Source organism: Lachnellula hyalina (assembly GCF_007821495.1).
Source record: "Lachnellula hyalina strain CBS 185.66 chromosome Unknown contig00116, whole genome shotgun sequence".
Classification (NCBI taxonomy): domain Eukaryota; kingdom Fungi; phylum Ascomycota; class Leotiomycetes; order Helotiales; family Lachnaceae; genus Lachnellula; species Lachnellula hyalina.
The window spans coordinates 1-17,697 of record NW_022157230.1 but is presented as its reverse complement, the minus strand read 5'-3'; the positions used below and the strand labels follow the sequence as shown (position 1 = coordinate 17,697).

Genomic DNA, 17,697 nt, shown 5'->3' with positions numbered 1-17,697 from the left:
CGCTCCTCTCAAACGCTGCATTTCAGACATTGCCATAACAAAAACAGGACGGACCATTATCCGGACACAGGGTGGAAGGTCAGTGTCAAACTCCCAAGATCAATTGGTCCTTTGCTAACTTCTGCTGTTATAGGTCTTCCCTCGGAGGTGATAACACTCGTACTGCGGCGTATGGATAATGGGCTCACAAGGTTTAGGGCATACCGTCACCGTCTTCGGCGCAACTGGGTTCCTGGGAAGATACATTGTGAACAGGCTTGGTACGAGCCCCCTGATCCGGATCAGTAGGGACATTGGGACTAATGGTCGAAATAGCCAGGCAAGGATGTACCGTCATAGTTCCCTACCGAGAGGAGATGGCGAAACGTCATCTGAAGGTTTCTGGAGATCTGGGTAGAGTTATATTCATGGTGGGGAACCAGAGTTCAACGTAATGTAAATCTTGGCTGACCATTTCTAGGAATGCGATCTAAGGAATACCCCATCGATTGAGGAGAGCGTAAGACATTCTGATGTAGTATACAATTTGGTCGGACGGATGTACCCCACCAAGTATGTTGGCATTCCTTGAAAATGAGGGGAAGGTATTGATTAGGAATATAGGAACTTCGACTTGGAGGATGTTCATGTGGAAGGAGCAGAGCGAATTGCGGATGCTGTTGCAAAATATGATGTTGATCGGTTCATTCACGTCTCCTCATATAATGCCGATGCAAACTCACCTTCGGAGTTCTATCGTACCAAGGTAAGACAAAAAGTCTCGAAATCAGTATTTCATACTGACATTCAACAGGCGCAAGGTGAAGCTGTTGTCCGCAACATCTTCCCAGAAACCACGATCGTGAGACCAGCTCCCCTTTTCGGGTTTGAAGATCGTCTTCTCCACAAGCTTGCTGGTGTGACCAATGTCTTGACATCTAACAATATGCAAGAACGTTTCTGGCCAGTCCATGTAGGTTAATGTTTCTTGGTACTAGTATCATGATGGCTGATTCCTACAATAGGCCGTTGATGTTGGTCAAGCGCTTGAAAAAATGCTCCAAGATGATAGCACTGCTGAGCAGACCTACGAGTTATTTGGACCTACCAACTACTCAACTGCAGAAATTGCAGAATTGGTAGACAAGGAAATCATCAAGCGCCGCAGACACATCAACCTGCCCAAGCGAATTCTCAAACCTGCTGCTGGTATCTTAAACAAGGCACTTTGGTGGCCTGTTCTCTCTGCTGATGAGGTTGAGCGAGAATTCATTGATCAAAAGATCGACCCAACTGCAAAGACCTTTAAGGATCTTGGAATTGAACCCGCAGAGCTTTCCAGCCTTACGTTCCATTACTTGGTACGTTTGGAATCCCTTTCAAACACCCAACATGACTAACTTCCATTTAGCAAGGATACCGGAGCTCTGCATTCTACGATTTACCGCCAGCTACGGAGCGAGAGAAGAGGGAAGAGAAGAAGTATTTGCACGTTCTTGATGATCAGTAGTAGACTTGGTCAGAAGGGAATGCACTTGTGGTGGCGTTACATTGTACATAAGATAAACATACAAAAACAAATTGCTACAGACTCTTGCTTCTTGAAAAAATTTACATTCTCATTCATGGGAATAAATTGTGAGATAGTGCTGCTAGAGGGCGATAGATAAATAAGCTTATAATAGACTGGCAGAGTTACAGTTGAAATTTGAAAAGCACGAAAGATACCTACCTATAGGACAATGGATTAGAAGCACAAAAGGGAACCATTTTCTCGCCCCTCCAAAACTTCGCCAAAATCATCCCCCACCTCAAAAAAAAATAACTCACATCAGCACCAAATAATGGCAGACGACCAAGAAGACGACGAGCCACTGTAACGTCTCAAAACCATTCAAAATACAGGTTAATGACTAATGATACCATAGCGTCCTATCGGGCTCTGCGCTCGACGCCTTGAAAGAATTCTATGCCGATCGCGATGCACACCACAAGCAGTTTGAGGACCTCAAAGCGGCAGCCGAGGACAACGCTGTACCGCTAAGCATGGATGCTTTTGCTGAGGATTGGAATGAAAGCCAATTTTGGGTATAGTTTCTTTTCTTTTTATCTTCTGCTTTAAGAAAGCGTCATCAGAGTGTGAAAACAAGCTTATGCCGTATTTTAGTATTCTGATGAGACTGCCGTGGCTCTAGCTGAAGAGCTCTTAGAAGGTGCTGACAAGGAGACGACCATTGCGGTTGTGAGCGCACCAAGCGTATTCGTGCAGGTCAAGAATATATTGGTTGGTTCCTCATCTCCTACCGGCCCTTATCCCAGCTGATGATAGACTAGGCAAAGAGCGGCAAGACGGAGGATGAAAGGCCCAAGGTCTATCTCTTGGAATTCGACCCGAGATTTGAAGTCTTTCCTGAATTTGTCTTTTACGATTTCAACAATCCGCTGAACCTGCCACGTGAGTGATCTAATGGCATTGTGGAAAGTAGAAGGAAAGGAGCTAATCAGAAGAAGCGAGCTTGAAGGGGAGTGTGGACAAGATCATATGTGATCCGCCGTTCTTGAGTGACGATTGCCAGACTAAAGGTAAGGTAGTTCTACACCTCTTGGCCAAATTAACAAGATTTCATTTGAACGCATTTGCTGATTGCGAATAGCTGCTTTGACGGTTCGGTGGCTGTCTAAGTCTTGGGACACAGCACCAGCTTCTGGTCTACGAGTAATTGTCTGTACGGGAGAGCGGATGGAAAACCTAATCAACAAGTTGTATCGTCCAGCTGGGGTATCAACAACGACATTTGAGCCGGTTCACTCCAAGGGATTGAGCAACGAATTCTTCTGTTACGCAAACTTTGAGTGTCAGAAATGGAAGTGGAGGGTGCAGAGTAACGATGAGATACCACGGGCATAAGCACTACGCTGAGTGCACTTAGATCTGTACCATACAAATAAACCGCAAGGCTTTGTTTCTCACACAACATTAGCATGGCACAACATTTTAGTAACCGTTACCGTATGGCTCATAGTCCAGATTACTGGCCCTACCATTTCGAACATGTCATATCACTTGGGTTATTCTGAACCGTGACTGTAGATCCGAACAGATGTCTTCATTTTATGCTATCACCTCCATAGCTGGGTATAGGTATTGATATACATAACTTGAGATCAGATTCCCAAACGCCTCTAAATGCAATTTTCACCATACCATAACACCATGCATGCTTACGCCAACGATTGTACGACATAAAAAAGAAGGAACGCTTGCTCGTTCAGTACCTGCGACTTTGATGCCAGTGTAACATTATGGTCATTGAACTTGAACCACTGGTTCCCAACCCTCGAATACGAAACATAGTGGCCTATCGTGTGAGTATACTTGGTTCAACTAGAGAAGGATGTCATCTTACCAGTTTCAAGATTACCGACATGAACAACAACGCTCTGAAGATCATAGGTACAAGATCTTGCTAGCTCATTCCTGTCTTTCGCATCCGCATTTGTGTTTCTCGCCCGATTTGTGTATGGGAACATCTCAAGCTTGAGAGGAAATGATACTTTAGTATCAATCTTGGATGCGAGGCCATTGTTTTGTTTAAAGCGCTGTAGAAGGAATGTCAGCAAGTTCTTTACAGCCGAACAGTGTACAGAAAGGCGGTCCAGCAATCGTTGCTGAAGTATAGTCAAGTAGTGAGATACAGCAACGCCCAGTCCGAGGAAAAATTGTAAAGGCTTGGAGAGCGAAACGAATCACAGCTCATTTGGAACGAGAACACAGGTTGGACAGAATATCAGTCCACATAATTATGAATTCACCTTCATACCACCCCTTGTGTAATATGCCATAATCTCTCAATCTCCCAAGCTATGAAATGGGCCATCACTTGACAGCTCCTGTTGCTTTCCACTGCATGTTTTTCATACAAAAGGCAGACAGTTCTAGGAATGCAAGTGGAATGAGAGTGTGTACTAACCTTTAACTGTATGCAGAGAACATTTGGTAGGCTCTTTATGCTCAGCTGCTTCTTGGCTTCCTGTGTACCACATTGATTACATGTGTACTCGCAGCGCTCCGGTCTGATGTACTCTTCATCCAAGCATTTCTGCAGACTGAGAGCCGACTGAGTTGTGGCTTTGAGGCCTTTCTTTTTGGCAAGCACATCCAAGCCTAAGCTCAGATCCAAAAATGATTCAATAGAAGCGTTTACGTCTCCACAACTCTGGCAAGTGATAGTGCTTTGCAGCTTGCCATAAAACGTCTGATGTACGATGCATTTGCAATTCGGCTCATTGCCTGTTTTGTTCCGTTTCGTGACTGGGCTGTCCTCAAGTAAGGATGGTCTCCCTCCACCATTTATCTCGTGTAGCTCTTCCGTCAAGAATTGGAAGAATTCGTGTGCATCTTGCTCCTTGTTGCTCGCCAGCTCCTCGTATGCCTTACGTTTAGACAGCCAAAAACTTGCTAGGATATTAGAAGCCGAGTACCCAACAGTCGTTTCTTGGGCATAGAATTCCTGGAACATGTCATCCATAGCACAGCTCATACAATTTTTGTAAGAGCACTGCGAACTCTGATGTCCTTCGGAGAGATAGAAGTTTCGAAGTAGAGGATTGTGGACGAAACATTGGAGGATGACATTCATATAGCACGTAGCACCCATGTTGTAGATTCCCCGAATTCCACTTGCACGGCAAGGAATTTCAACGGTGTTTGTAGATATAAACCCGGGGTCGTCCCTCGCAGCATCCGTGAAGAGCTTCTCGATCTTTCGCTTTCGAGCTATTGGGAAACACTGTCAGCACATTTAATCATAGATGTTTCTGATAGAACCAGGGGGCAATCCAATCATAGATGTTACTACTACTTACTGAATGAGCCAAATTCGGATTTCCGGAGCCGTAGCTCCTCCAGGGTTGGGTCCCATACAAAGTCTTCGCACATTTGGCAGTACAAACAACCGTTCCTTGATTCAACATCTGGATGTGTCAGGCAAAAACAATTTTGTACTAGAAGCGAGTCCTACATATTCGATGTCCAGTCTTGGCTCCGTGTTTTAGGCTACTTTGTGCTGTAGCTACTGTCTCCGTGCAGTGCAAGCACAGGTAGTTCGGTGTGAGCGTTGTGCCCTTGGCCTTGGACGTTTGGGGCACAACGGGGTCATTGTAAATTACCCGCAAGCAGTCCTTATAGTGACGGATCATTTCAGGAAGCTTTTGGGCCAAGAGAAGCTGTATGTGGCCTGATTGTCCTATTTCAGCTGGGTATCCATGAGGTCTCGCAAGGCTGAGAGCAGGAAAGCTTACCGCACCCATAAAGGGGAACACCTGGCTGCGGACTCTTGATTGCGGGAGGATTTCCAGGCGACGCCGGCGTCACTGGTCTGGATGATGACATATTGACACTACTCATCCTCCACAGATACCGCGCTCTATGGATGAGTGGGATATACTTCGAAAAGAAGAAGGCTTTGAGAAAGGACGTTGGTCGGCGTTTACAAGTTCCGATCCGACGATCAGCAAGTATTAAACAAATTCAGCCAACCAAACCCCAACCCCCAACTATTGTAGGACGGAACAGTATATATGATATTTCATATAGTTACATACTTAGATTAGGGCTAAGAATCTGATAGCTGGAAAATTATCTGGCATGTGAATCCTCTTAGCTCCTATAGTATTTTACGGCCTTCTCCATACAAAGCCGCCAATTATTTAACTTTGAAATGTCCCGTGCTGCCTGGCACATTGTAAATTGATGCTGATTTTTCCTCCTGTCACTGCGAGGCTCCTTCAAGCAGCGACTTTTCATGGAGAAGGCCGTAAAACAATGTGAAAGTTAGATGTAGTAAATCTTTGTTTCATCCTATAAGTCAAACTAGCTACCTAGCTTCAACTGCGGCCCGAGCTCATCAGCTAGCAGTTGCAGGTGACAACACCAACCACCTTAGACTTTCCATGCGATATCTAGCACGTTCATGTTGCAGACTTGAGTCTTTTCAGTTCTAGACGGTCTTAGCAAATCAAAATAACCAGGGGATTTTCTCAGCACCCCAATCAATAAGGTACCTGCCGGACAACGGCATCGTCTCTTCTGAAAACAGATAATCGTAAAGGTTAAGGTGTCGTAGTGTGGGGCTAAAGGCGGGGGGGGGGGGGGGAGGGGTATAGAAGCAGAAGAATCGTATCTGCTCTTCGTTAGAAAAGCAGAGCCTTCTATTACGACTTCGAATAGATTATTGATGTAGTCTAACACCCTTCAGAGGCCAAAGCAAAAACGAATCTCCTATACTTGTCATAGTATCATCTGAACCTCAATGTGGCCCAATGGGGTTAGGCTGCATGTGACACACAAACTGTATGCATCCGACTGTTCCCTGAGAACCTCTTCTCTCTTTGCGTTTGTCGTATTTATTAGATTACAAGACTTTAATCTGTAGTCGTCCCTTAATAATATTGTACAGCATAATAGACGGGAGTCCACTAGCCCGTTACATGCTTGGACAAGTGCGAGACTATTATGTAGACTTGCCAGCGTTTCTGGAGAAGCTGCTTGAGGAGACCACCACCGACGTAATCACCTCCACTAATTAAAAGGATGCTGTGAAGAACATCATATGGACAAGGCAAAGGAAAAGCTAGGGGGACAGAAAATATAAAAGGAAAGCAGAAGCTTAAGGCAGCTTTATATATGGTCTTGAAATATAGCACCGACGACCCTAAACGAAGATACGATGCCCGCATGTCCCTTGAGTAGCTGGACCTACAAGAGAAAATAGTTCCAGCTCAAATGAGGTTTTGCTGTTTATGAGGAGAGACTTCCTAACTATTAACTTCTGCTTTTAGTGCTTCATAGAATAGTTCACAAAGAACAGGCAATATAGGAAGCTATTATCGTTGACAACACACATCAGCTAGCTGCCAAAAACAGCAAGACAATATTCGTACGGAGGTGCAAGCCCAAATAATTTCCCTTTACATCGGCGATAGATACATGATCTGCCACTCGGCGTACCTAGGTAGAACTTCTTCACGTAATGCGAATAGCCCCTCCTAATCCTGATGCTGCTTACTCCGTATTAGCCGCGCCAAGAGCTACAATCATCCGAGAGTGCACCTGCGGAGTCCTTACACGTCTTGTATATGTGTAAAGTCTTGGCATTTGTGGGATACTGTCCATATGACACGCAGCCTAGAGCCGATGAGGCCGAAGGAGGGCAGAATCGATACAGCTTCGAGACAGCCCAGTCCAATGGCCATTCTACTTCTATAGGAATGCATGAAGTGCGGAGTTTCCTCCGTTGGACTGCTGACCTTTAGATAAGTGGCGCCCTTTTCTTTTTTAAGCAATGAGAATTGCAGCCTCGGTGGCAAGGTGGTGTGGTAAGAGACATGGTTAGCGGTTATCGGATGTGGAGGCAACAATGCTTAATATTTTGTTTCCAATCACATGGTGAGATGGGAGCATACGGAGACATTTGTCCGTTAGTAGTATCGTACCCCTGCTACTGAATTTGTTCGATTTCCCCGGAGCCTGCTACGGCAGATTGATTAGTACCCGCAAACCTCTTTGCAGTATCATGGAATTTTGTGGCGGCTAATTGACCATGGACCATGCATCACAGGTCGCATGTGGTATGTAAGGATTGTGAGGATTATGGAGAAGGGTAACAGACATGAACTGGATCATGGATTCTATTCTGGAACGACGAGAATGTTATAGTTCGCGTTACTTACTCTTCTTGGCATCTCAAATATATCTATTAAGCTCTCATTATCCTGTGTGGTAATGTTTATTGTGTAATGCGTAGTGTGTAATGTACATGTGATCTGTAATCAGTACTAGGGAAAAGGAGAAAGCTTTCCCATCAGAAGATGAGGGCATTCAGACCGTGTGCCGATATTCCCGGAGCCTACTCGAATGATACCTAGGTAGATGTTTTCGCGTGGCGTGGTGCATGAGTAGTTGGTGCACCGCCCGTCATTGACGCTAGCCGGTCATAGCTTAGCCAGCTAGCATAGGATGTGACGCCAAGATGATTCCTACTAGTCCTGGCCAAAATCTGCAAATCTCTATCAGCCTTGCAGTATCATATTATTAATGTTGACGCAAAAACCTTCACACACAGCTCGCCTTCAGTAGGGTTTGCTTATGTGACTTTCCCCCTTCGAACTAAGATGGGCCATACGGAGGTATGCATGACTGTCCACCCACCCCCTCACCGCAGCTTTATGGAAAGGCTTGACTCATGCTTCCCACGCACTCCGATGTAGGAAGTACAGTAGCCTCCACTGCGGTATGATATTGCCAAGTCAGTTGCTTGCTTGCTTGCTTGCTTGCTTACCTACCTCCGTACCTACCTATCTACGTATTAGACCGAAGCTTTCGGGTTCTGGGCGCGGGCGAGTCGGCGACAACAGATGATTTTTATAGTCGTCACGTCACCCAGCAAACAGAACCGTCCGATGCTTACATTTTGTCCCAGACTTCTCAACCGAGATACAAATAGAACCGCGCTACCCTCTTTGCTTGTGAGATTTTGAATACCTACTACGTGTAACTCACTTTTGCCCCTCCTATATAAGTGACTACTTAGCCTTCCCCACCAGAGTCCGAGCTCAGTGCATGTACTATACCGTCCAGCACTGTAAATTCTTTTCTTAAATCGGGCGAGATTTCGAGGGCGACTTCTAATGCAGATACTTTCACGGAGGTTCGCGGCTCCTACTGTTGTTGTACTGCTCGGGTTGGCATCAGTGGCAGGTGCACGCAGTCACAAGGGAGACATGAAAATGGACATAGGTGATCCATCCATTTCGCGCCCTACTTTCGCAAAGATGCCAGACACTATGGATGCTGGCCCTCAAAGCTATTTCCAATATGGCGAACATTCGGGGTTCTTGGTAGCTCATATTTCACTCATGACACTCGGTTGGATGTTCATCCTCCCTGTTGGTAAGAATATGCGACCCCTGAAGTTTTCCAAGTGCCCATGTCATAACATGTTATAGGTGTTATGTTCTCCATTTCATGCTCGCGCTATAGACTTCCAGTCCAGATTCTGTTTCTCGTCACCAACGCAATAGGGGTTCTTCTAGTCTCCATATATAATGCTAGCACGCCAGATCTGTATCCGGGCAATGCGCATCATACAATTGGCTGGATCCTGACTTGGGTCATAAGTGCCCAGCTCTTAATGGGAGTCATAAGTGCCTATAAAAGAAATGGCGGTATGAAAAATGAGGAGCGAGCAGCTTTCATTCCGATTTCCACTCAAATTATGGCTGAGCACCAGCGCCTGCAGAACCTGGGACTTGAAGAAGCGTGCCGCTTTTCCAATGACAGCGGACAGGGTACGGAGCCAAACACCGAGTCTTTGAGAAGCCAGTCAATTTCCTCGCAAGGTTCGGATCATCAGCTTCCAGATACACTTCAGCATCATGAACAAGAAGAAAAGCTGGAACGAAGTGGGTGGGTGCGAGATAGCAAATTGTACCAATTCCTGTCTCGGAAAGTGCCAAGATTGCTCACAAGTAGGGTTCTCCGTGTTTTTCAGTTTGCCTATAACATTATCGATCGGGTAATCTTCTTGCTTAGCTTCTTGGGTATGGCGACAGGATTTATCACTTACGGTGGCTTCTTTGTGAGTCATATCTTCAATTCATGAGAACCGCGCTAACTCGGCGCTCAGATTGGACCCCAGGTCTTCAGCGGGCTGGCGCATTTCATTAAGGGCGGAGTCTTCTTCTGGTATGGAATTCTGACTTTGGGTCGCTGGGCAGGCTCCTTTGCGGATATTGGTTGGGTAAGTGTTTGTCGAGTTCGAACATTTTAACTCGACTACTTTACTGACAGCCGTAGGCATGGAACATCAAACCGTCAAAAAAGTCTTTTCCCACAGCTGAATTTGTAGAGAGCTTCCTAATTTTCTCCTACGGTTCTACCAATGTCTTCCTCGAGCATTTAGCGGCCTGGGGATCGGAGTGGTCTGCACAAGATCTTGAGCACATTTCGATTACCATCATGTTTATTGGGGGCGGTTTGTGTGGCATGGTCATCGAGTCAAGGAATATTCGAGATCTTCTGAACACGACACGACAGACTCCCCAGTCGCGCCTTCAGGACGATAGAGAAGAATCAGAGAAGATGGAACCAAAAACCTACAGGTTTTCGATGAACCCTATGCCTGCTCTGGTCGTCCTTCTCTTGGGATTAATGATGAGTTCGCATCATCAAGAATCCATGCTTTCGACTATGATCCATAAGCAGTGGGGGACTTTACTAGCTGGTGCGGCATTTGCACGTGCTGCAACCTATATTATCTTCTATCTGTCACCTCCTACATCCATCTTGCCAGGGAGACCGCCAACTGAGCTAATTACAGCTTTCTGTTTAATGGCTGGTGGACTCATATTCATGTCTAGTGTAAGTCGCTGATACTGTTCTGAAATACACATGCTAATAAATTAAAAGGCCCGTGATCTAGTCCTAACAATGGAGCTTCATGATCTCGATGCGATGTTTGTCTTTACAGTGTCCATGGGCTTCATCACATTTTTGATGTCATGGATTATCCTAGTCGTAGCCATCAAGGGATGGGCAGTGAGGAAGGAGAATAGGTCCATCTATACTTATCGCTAGCTACAGAGGCTATTCAGATGTTTAGACGACTTTCTTTGGTTAGGTTAGGCGGCATTATGGGCGCTGGGTTGCGAAAATACCCCTGATGAATTATGATTTGAACTTCGAATATAGATTTAATAATAATAATAATTCAAAGCTGCTAAGCTCTCTTGGTAGTACATAAACGGTGGATCGTGAAGTCTTAGTTATCTAACATCCCCGTCTGAATGTCCCATACTAGGTGAGACATTAAAAGTTAACATTTACTATAGTGATACAATATTCATAATGTGAGTCGAAAAGGGCAGGTGTACAAATCCGGAGATATTAAAAAGTAGGTAGTTCTTTAGGGGTTCTCGCTTAATCGTCCACTTATCGTTTCACGTGATAGACGTCGTCGCATTCGCTCCTAGTCTACGGAAGCGGTTTGGGCTGGCGAGATTTATTATGGCCTCTACACTAAAAAATACGCATAATCCAATCATCCACACTCCAGACTACCTTTAAATATCAAACATGCCTCCTTCTCACATCCTATCATCCCTGAATTGCCTCATAATAGTAGTAGTAGTAGCAGTAGCGAGAGCGATTCAGATGCATCGGATTTGGATGATACGGCTATTGGTTTCACTTTACGGCGAGACAGTTGAGGTCACTTTGTAGCTAGATTTGTATGTGATAGTACTTAATTATTCTTGCCAGCCCAAACCGCTTTCGTAGACTAGGAGCGAATGCGACGACGTCTATCACGTGAAACGATAAGTGGACGATTATCGTATCGTAAGTAGGCTCGGTAGGTAAGGTAAGTTAGCCTTATCTAAATAAACCATGCTAAATCTATAGTAGGAAGGAAGCACAAAGTCTCAAAAATAAAAAAAGTTGGAGTAAAAGATAAAAGCAAAATCAATGAAAACGCCGCCGGCAGGATTTGAACCTACGCGCTCGAAAGCAATAGATATCGACGGATTATAGATATAATCGTTCAAGTCTATCCCATTAACCACTCTGGCACAGCGGCTTTTATTACTAATTATACTTATTAAAAAATATACTAGTAATAGCAAAACGGCGGTCAGAAGCCGAACAATTTATACCTTAACGTTATTGTATCCACGATAAAGAAACTAAACCATATAGGTATAAACCTACTTGGCTATAAAGCAAGTATATAGTATAGTATTGTCGGTGGAACATGACTGGGACTTTGTAGTCCTGTGAGCTAGCTGACTAAGCGAATTAGGATACTTCCTCTTCGCATTGCCGCCTCTGCATCTTAGCTAACTAACTAACAACTAATACAACCACCAAGATCCAAACCTACTCTCGCTTGGTAAAGCCCCACTTGCCAATATGTTGCCGGCCAAACACCTCGCCATAAACCGGCATCGTTTTAAGGTCCTAGCTTATAAAGCCGCGCGGTCTCTAATTGTCCATTTCTCAGTCTTCGAGTCCTCAATGACCTTTTCCTCTTCCTCCAGTTTTCGCAGGACCTGCAAGACGCCCCGATTCGCTGGTAAGTGAAGACTCTCGGGGACATCTTTATAAATGATCTTCACAATCTCCATGGAAGTCCACTCTGGCTCTCCTGTTTGCGCGGCTACCTCAGGCGATGATTTCGAGGACTTTAAGACTTGGATCACTTGATCTTCACGCTGTTTCCTGTGCTTTATGTATTCGAGTATCTTGCTTGGGCCATCTTCGATCACTGGACCATGACCAGGATAAGCTCTGCCTTGAAAGGCGTCCTTCATCTTCTCTAGACTCTTCAGATAAGCCGCAAGATCCTCAAAGACAGCCGTGCCATGGCCTAGAACATTATCGCCAGTGAACATGGCGTCTTCCTCCTCAAGTACTAAAGCCATCTGCAAACAATTAGCATTTATTCTATCAAGATGTTCCGTAACAGAACAGTAGCTAGATGTCAAAATAATCAGGCAGTCTTGGGATAGAGAAGGATCCGCTCTCAAATATATTATCTTACATGATCTTTTGTGTGGCCGGGAGAATGAACAGCACGTAACGAAGCGCCATCGACAGAGAACCTCTGACCCTCTATTATATCCAGCCACCCATCGGAACTAGCCGAGTAACCTGGTTGGTTCTTGTAAATGATCACATTTGGTGAGGACTGCTGTAAATGCTCGATGCCTCCTTGATGATCATGGTGCCAGTGTGTGATGATAGCTTTGGTGACTATCGCATTCTCCTTTTGCAAGGTTTCCTCCAACAACTTAATCCAGGATGGCTTTCCCTCTCCCGTATCTATGAGAAGGCGTTGTTTTCCTGTTCCAACAAGATATGTATTGCTACCTAGCACATTATCAGCTTCGCGTTGCCTGGATGCAAAACGCATATTCAATTCAATCACCTTGGAGCGTGAACTACCCATTAATCAGCAATGGAGCTGCGTAACAGGATATTAATTACCTTTCCTGGATTGCCTCCCAAGATGCGGATCACGTTTGAACTCAGTCGCTCGACTTCTCGAAGGGGGGTGAGTTGTGTAGCCATAGTTTGTACAACAATGTTGAGAATTCGTGTCACAAGCTTCGCCTCGGTTGAGGAAACAATTCTACGGTAACCCTATATCCCATTTAATTCCCCCTCCCCTCTTTCGCCGTAACAACCCTCCTCCTCTCCTCTGCACTAAAGACCTCCACCCCCTGCTTCAGAGCACCCACCAACATAGCTACCGAGCCATCCTTGAAATCATCGGCTCCACGGACTTTATCCAGGTCTTCCGCGAATTCTTGCGTTGCGCGTTGCATATAAAATTGCATGAAAGCAGCAGAAATTTCGGCGTCTGTTTTGGGGCCTTTCACTGTTTTCTACGAGGGCGTCAGTAACAAATTCAAAGAGGTTAAAATAGGTGGTTTAAGTACTGTGGGTTCGGAAGGTTGTGGAGGGCTGGGCGATTTGGCAGTGGGTTGGATTTCGTAGTCGCCATCGCTGTCCGAAGATACTGACAGATTTAGCATTAGTCTGTCGAGCTGGAATTGTATGGTTCACCTTGTGTTCTAGACTTGTTCTTCTTTCGTCTCTTGGGCTTAAGTTGCTTGGAATCCATAGTTTTGTGTTGGGGATGGTTGGCAAAGAAGGAATATTTTCTAGGTTTGAGATTTTGGAGTATGGTCACGTGGGTAGAAATAAGTGCACTTAAGTATCTGTGAATAATGTGCTGGTATTTTTGAACTTTGATTACTTTATTCTATCAATATAGAGCTGGGAATGACTTTTGTTATGAGGAAGTGCTGGGATTCTTTATTCCACTGTCAAAGCTACATGGAAGTGTCTATGAACACAAAGCTAATACCTCTTCCTCAATCATAATATTTATTGAATTATCCTGCCTCTTGCGTCTGTTCATCCAGCATGGGGGGATTACTACCTACTACGTAGCGCAAGTTCAAAGTTGGTGTTACAAAGGATACAAACCCCTTCCCTTTCCCCTTGTTCACAACCCTATAATTCTTGCGACAGCCTCCCTTGCCATGCTCAACAATCATGTCAATCTATCTTCGCAGGAGACTGTGAAAGGTATATGACCAGCGCCATATGACCACATTATCCATTGACCACAAACCATAAACCATAAACAAAAATCATGCGTCCAACAGAGCCCCTCTACGCATCTTGCATACACTTCCCCAGTGCCCATTCCAAACCACAGCCAGTCGTCGATACATTCAGCTTGATATTATACAGCAAATCAAATTGCGGGAGGTGCAAAGAAGGGCTAGGAAAGTTCGAGGAAAAGCAAAGAAAGGAGGAAGGCGGTGATGAAGATGCAGCTGTCTAAATTTCATGAAGAATGTCAAGATTTCACTAGGACATGGTCGCAAATATTTGTTTCATGGGAGCAGGAGGAATTCGCAGGATCAGCGCATATGCCCAGCACAGTCACCGTAACAAAGTAGACTTTAGAGAATAGGTTTCAATACCAATGGCATTATATTGGATTGGGCTTCCGTCAAAACGTGGAAGTTGTCTTGTCTCATACAATTGCCATATGTCCCCGGCTGTAAAGCCTTCTGTGCTGTATCTAAGCAGCGATTGTGACCTCGACCTCGACGCCGGCCTCAATGTTGATGATGATCTGCTTGACAACCTCGGTTGGGGCGTTGAGACTAGGAATAATTAGTACCGTTCCAGTTGTACTTTGCAGAGACCACTCACTCAATCAATCGCTTGTGGATTCTCATCTCAAAGCAATCCCAGGTCTTGGAACCTTCACCACAGGGGGTCTTTCGGGTGGTAACCTTCAAGGTCTGTCCAATGAGTTAGCATACGTTTTGCTAGGTTCGTTTGAAAACAAAGGGCCGAGTTCTCGAGGCATTCGGAAGAATGAATATTTTATGGGTATGGGTATAGTCTCACCTTGGTAGGAAGTCGGACGGGTCCCTTGGTACGGAGTTCCTTGCTCTTGGCGCGGTCGATGAGCTCCTGGCACACCTTCTCAAGGGAGGCAACCTTGCGGCTGGTTAGGGTGATACGGATCTTGTGGGTTTTCTGCGATTGTGCATGTTAGCTTCACGTCTTGTCGCAATGCAGATGGATTTTTTTGCGCAGAGCAGTGTAAAACGTACTGGGCCCTCGCCGAACTCTCCCTTCTCTGGCTTTTGGTAAGACATGATTGCGGATGTCTTGGTTGGTGATCCTTCAAGACTCGAACGTTTCAGTTACGGCAAAGTGATGAAGGTGATCGGACGGTGATTTGCGTTGTCGATAGAGGAGGGAAAGCAAAGGGAAAGAATCTCGAAATTCCATGTCAATGCGAGTGTGGGCGGGAAGTCTTGGCATGGCATGGGGCTAAGCGAGAATGTGTCAGCCTTGCCATTATGGGCCTGGCCGACCACCAGGAACATTCTTCCCGGTGATGGTGATGAGTGCGAGTCACAAAGGTAGGTAAGAAAAGGAGAAGAGAGAAAAAAGAAAACTTTGTTCTTAACTTGAGGTCATTTCAAAGGCAAACATATCTAGATTCCTTCATAATTCGAGTAAGGTAGACAGACCGCTTTTCTTTTTCTTTTATTGCTGCAACCAAACGACAAGCAGCCTGCCCTCCTCCAAAATGGCCTCCAGATCCACCACTCTCCCTCCTTTAGCACCATTTCCTGAAGCGGCCTGGATAAACCACCTTGTTCCAGCAGAATGGGAGGCTTGTCTCGATGCCTGGATCAGTATCTCCAGTGCACATCTATCGTTAACCGCATCGGATTTTCTACGCGTCTCACTCAAGGACGAGTCTCTACCAGTCTTCCTCACTTCTTATGCGGCAGAGACAGCCAAGTCTCACGTGGACCCTGTTTCTACGGATATATCAAAAACCCAACAACTACGAAAACAATGCTTTTTGCTGTCCTACAGACTTTTCGACGTTGATGCAGTTCCTGGACCTTTTCTTCAATGGGAATTTCTCGCAGACCTCAGCAAAATATATGGCCAGCGCCAAGGTTCCAAAATCACTTCGTCTGCTTGGAAAAGATCCTCGTCTTCTCTAGAAAATTCTCTAGGACTGATCAAGGCATCTTTGACAAGAGACCTAGAAGCAGGGATGAAAGGTGATCTGAAAAGAGCAGAATCAACCCTCAAAAGGCTGAACCACCTTCTACACGCGTCTTATGAAGCTGCTACATTTCTCGTGGCTGGCAGTGACTTTCTAGATGCTCTTATAAGCTGCTATAAGCTCATGAATCCACCACTACGGAAAGCTATCATTGCAACAACATACCTATGCTTGATTGGCCTCACTGAAGGGGAAAAGCCGAAATTTTCTTCTCTTGTGGATCAGCTATACTCCCTAAAAGCTGCAGCGGATACACATAAATCAGGGCCTACGAATGTCAACGATTCTCTAGTTGCCGAGCTGGTTACTGTTACTCCAATCCTGAATCAAATTCAACAGCGAATAGAATCAAGTGGATCCGGATCAAGTAGGGCAAAGTCTGTCCTTACTGCATTGGAAGGATTCAAGAAACCAAGTTCCAACCAAAGACCAGCGAGGATTCTTAAGAGGAAACTCAACAATGGGAAGGGGGGTGCAAAGGCAGATGATAACTTTGGACAGAGATCACAAGTTCATGTCCATCGCATGAGTTTAATATCTCAGGTCCAGGATCTCTTCCCTGAGCTTGGCTCGGGCTTTGTCGTAAAGCTCCTCGATGCATATAACGATAATGTGGAGCAAGTAATCTCTCATCTCCTCGAGAGCTCTTTACCTCCTAACCTACAAGATGCCGACCGATCTGAGGAGCTGTAAGTAACCTCTGAACCATACCATCAATTTCTCTAATGCGAAGCAGAAATATCTCCTCTCGGCCCTTCGGTGACCTCGCACCAAACTTGGTGCCCCATTCCACGCCTCCTCAGCTCCCCTCTCGTCGAAACGTCTTCGACGACGACGAATTTGACCAACTGGCAATCGACACCTCACGTCTCCATTTCGGCCGCCGAAATCCAAACGCAAACGCGGAGGATATCTTGCAAGACCGATCTACGGCGCCAGCAAAAGCAGCTATCTTGTCTGCACTAGCAGCTTTCGATTCCGACGATGATGAGCGCGACGATACCTATGTAAGCAAGCGCTTTTTTTGTCTACCCTTCCTCTTCACGGTGTTGGGGCCCTTGGGGCCCTTGGGGAGTGATTTTTTCTCAGCTCTTCTTTACAGGAGAAGTGATACTAATTTGTAGCAGGATATTGAGGATGTCGGTGGCACTGTTGATACCGCCAACCCCGAGGAAGCGACCGCTGATGTGAGAGATGGGAATGATGAGCCGCTATTCAAAGCGTATACCGCTACGCCCGACGTGTTTGGAAGGGATGCTGCTACCAGGAGAGGCAATGGGAGGACGAAGCTAAAGCAGGAGACAGGCATGACTGACGAGGCGATCGAGGGGTGGGGTCTCATGTTGTCGAGGGACACAAGGCAGATGAAGCGACTTGAGGCAAAATTCTCCACGTTTACCGGTGGCCAGAACTCGCTTGCGCCTACCTCGTGGAAAGCAAGTCCGGCTGGGTCTGGAATGGAGGATTCTGATGTTGATGGGGGAAATCGTGGAAGAGGTGGCTTCAGGGGGAGGGGTGGAAGAGGCAGAGGGCG

The 17,697-nt window shown here is 45.7% G+C and overlaps 8 protein-coding genes and 1 non-coding gene across 9 annotated transcripts; 4 read left to right on the top strand and 5 right to left on the bottom strand.

Moving 5' to 3' along the window:
• Nucleotides 1-178: 178 nt before the first annotated feature.
• nuo40 (NADH-ubiquinone oxidoreductase 40 kDa subunit, mitochondrial) lies at nucleotides 179-1,489 on the top strand (the record flags this gene model as incomplete). Its single annotated transcript, XM_031149920.1, has 7 exons — nucleotides 179-260; nucleotides 316-410; nucleotides 461-552; nucleotides 604-745; nucleotides 794-952; nucleotides 1,005-1,340; nucleotides 1,391-1,489. The coding sequence occupies 7 exons, from the start codon at nucleotides 179-181 to the stop codon at nucleotides 1,487-1,489; spliced, it is 1,005 nt and encodes a 334-aa protein (XP_031003615.1).
• Nucleotides 1,490-1,823: 334 nt separating this feature from the next.
• EFM5 (Protein-lysine N-methyltransferase) lies at nucleotides 1,824-2,887 on the top strand (the record flags this gene model as incomplete). Its single annotated transcript, XM_031149919.1, has 6 exons — nucleotides 1,824-1,855; nucleotides 1,908-2,067; nucleotides 2,147-2,263; nucleotides 2,314-2,434; nucleotides 2,485-2,562; nucleotides 2,634-2,887. The coding sequence occupies 6 exons, from the start codon at nucleotides 1,824-1,826 to the stop codon at nucleotides 2,885-2,887; spliced, it is 762 nt and encodes a 253-aa protein (XP_031003593.1).
• A 314-nt stretch (nucleotides 2,888-3,201) lies between these two features.
• ubp8 (putative ubiquitin carboxyl-terminal hydrolase) lies at nucleotides 3,202-5,371 on the bottom strand (the record flags this gene model as incomplete). Its single annotated transcript, XM_031149918.1, has 6 exons — nucleotides 3,202-3,338; nucleotides 3,387-3,579; nucleotides 3,951-4,756; nucleotides 4,846-4,953; nucleotides 5,001-5,216; nucleotides 5,281-5,371. The coding sequence occupies 6 exons, from the start codon at nucleotides 5,369-5,371 to the stop codon at nucleotides 3,202-3,204; spliced, it is 1,551 nt and encodes a 516-aa protein (XP_031003594.1).
• A 3,440-nt stretch (nucleotides 5,372-8,811) lies between these two features.
• On the top strand, nucleotides 8,812-10,615 carry LHYA1_G004967 (uncharacterized protein; the record flags this gene model as incomplete). Its single annotated transcript, XM_031149917.1, has 5 exons — nucleotides 8,812-8,929; nucleotides 8,986-9,617; nucleotides 9,666-9,779; nucleotides 9,836-10,399; nucleotides 10,448-10,615. 5 exons carry the CDS (start codon nucleotides 8,812-8,814, stop codon nucleotides 10,613-10,615), a joined length of 1,596 nt encoding a protein of 531 aa, XP_031003595.1.
• An 895-nt stretch (nucleotides 10,616-11,510) lies between these two features.
• On the bottom strand, nucleotides 11,511-11,615 carry LHYA1_G004966. The gene has a single exon. It is a non-coding gene; the product is annotated as a tRNA-Ser (tRNA).
• Nucleotides 11,616-12,000: 385 nt separating this feature from the next.
• LACTB2 (Endoribonuclease) lies at nucleotides 12,001-13,108 on the bottom strand (the record flags this gene model as incomplete). The annotated part of the gene is made up of 3 exons (XM_031149916.1): nucleotides 12,001-12,459; nucleotides 12,579-12,965; nucleotides 13,025-13,108. 3 exons carry the CDS (start codon nucleotides 13,106-13,108, stop codon nucleotides 12,001-12,003), a joined length of 930 nt encoding a protein of 309 aa, XP_031003596.1.
• An 83-nt stretch (nucleotides 13,109-13,191) lies between these two features.
• On the bottom strand, nucleotides 13,192-13,664 carry RSA3 (Ribosome assembly protein; the record flags this gene model as incomplete). Its single annotated transcript, XM_031149915.1, has 3 exons — nucleotides 13,192-13,425; nucleotides 13,480-13,559; nucleotides 13,607-13,664. The coding sequence occupies 3 exons, from the start codon at nucleotides 13,662-13,664 to the stop codon at nucleotides 13,192-13,194; spliced, it is 372 nt and encodes a 123-aa protein (XP_031003597.1).
• Nucleotides 13,665-14,639: 975 nt separating this feature from the next.
• RpS20 (40S ribosomal protein) lies at nucleotides 14,640-15,228 on the bottom strand (the record flags this gene model as incomplete). The annotated part of the gene is made up of 4 exons (XM_031149914.1): nucleotides 14,640-14,724; nucleotides 14,774-14,865; nucleotides 14,975-15,106; nucleotides 15,184-15,228. The coding sequence occupies 4 exons, from the start codon at nucleotides 15,226-15,228 to the stop codon at nucleotides 14,640-14,642; spliced, it is 354 nt and encodes a 117-aa protein (XP_031003598.1).
• Nucleotides 15,229-15,668: 440 nt separating this feature from the next.
• Ascc2 (Activating signal cointegrator 1 complex subunit) lies at nucleotides 15,669-17,677 on the top strand (the record flags this gene model as incomplete). Its single annotated transcript, XM_031149913.1, has 3 exons — nucleotides 15,669-16,852; nucleotides 16,900-17,170; nucleotides 17,291-17,677. Coding segments are annotated over 3 exons (1,842 nt in total), but the record flags the coding sequence as incomplete, so codon positions are not given.
• Nucleotides 17,678-17,697: the final 20 nt, after the last annotated feature.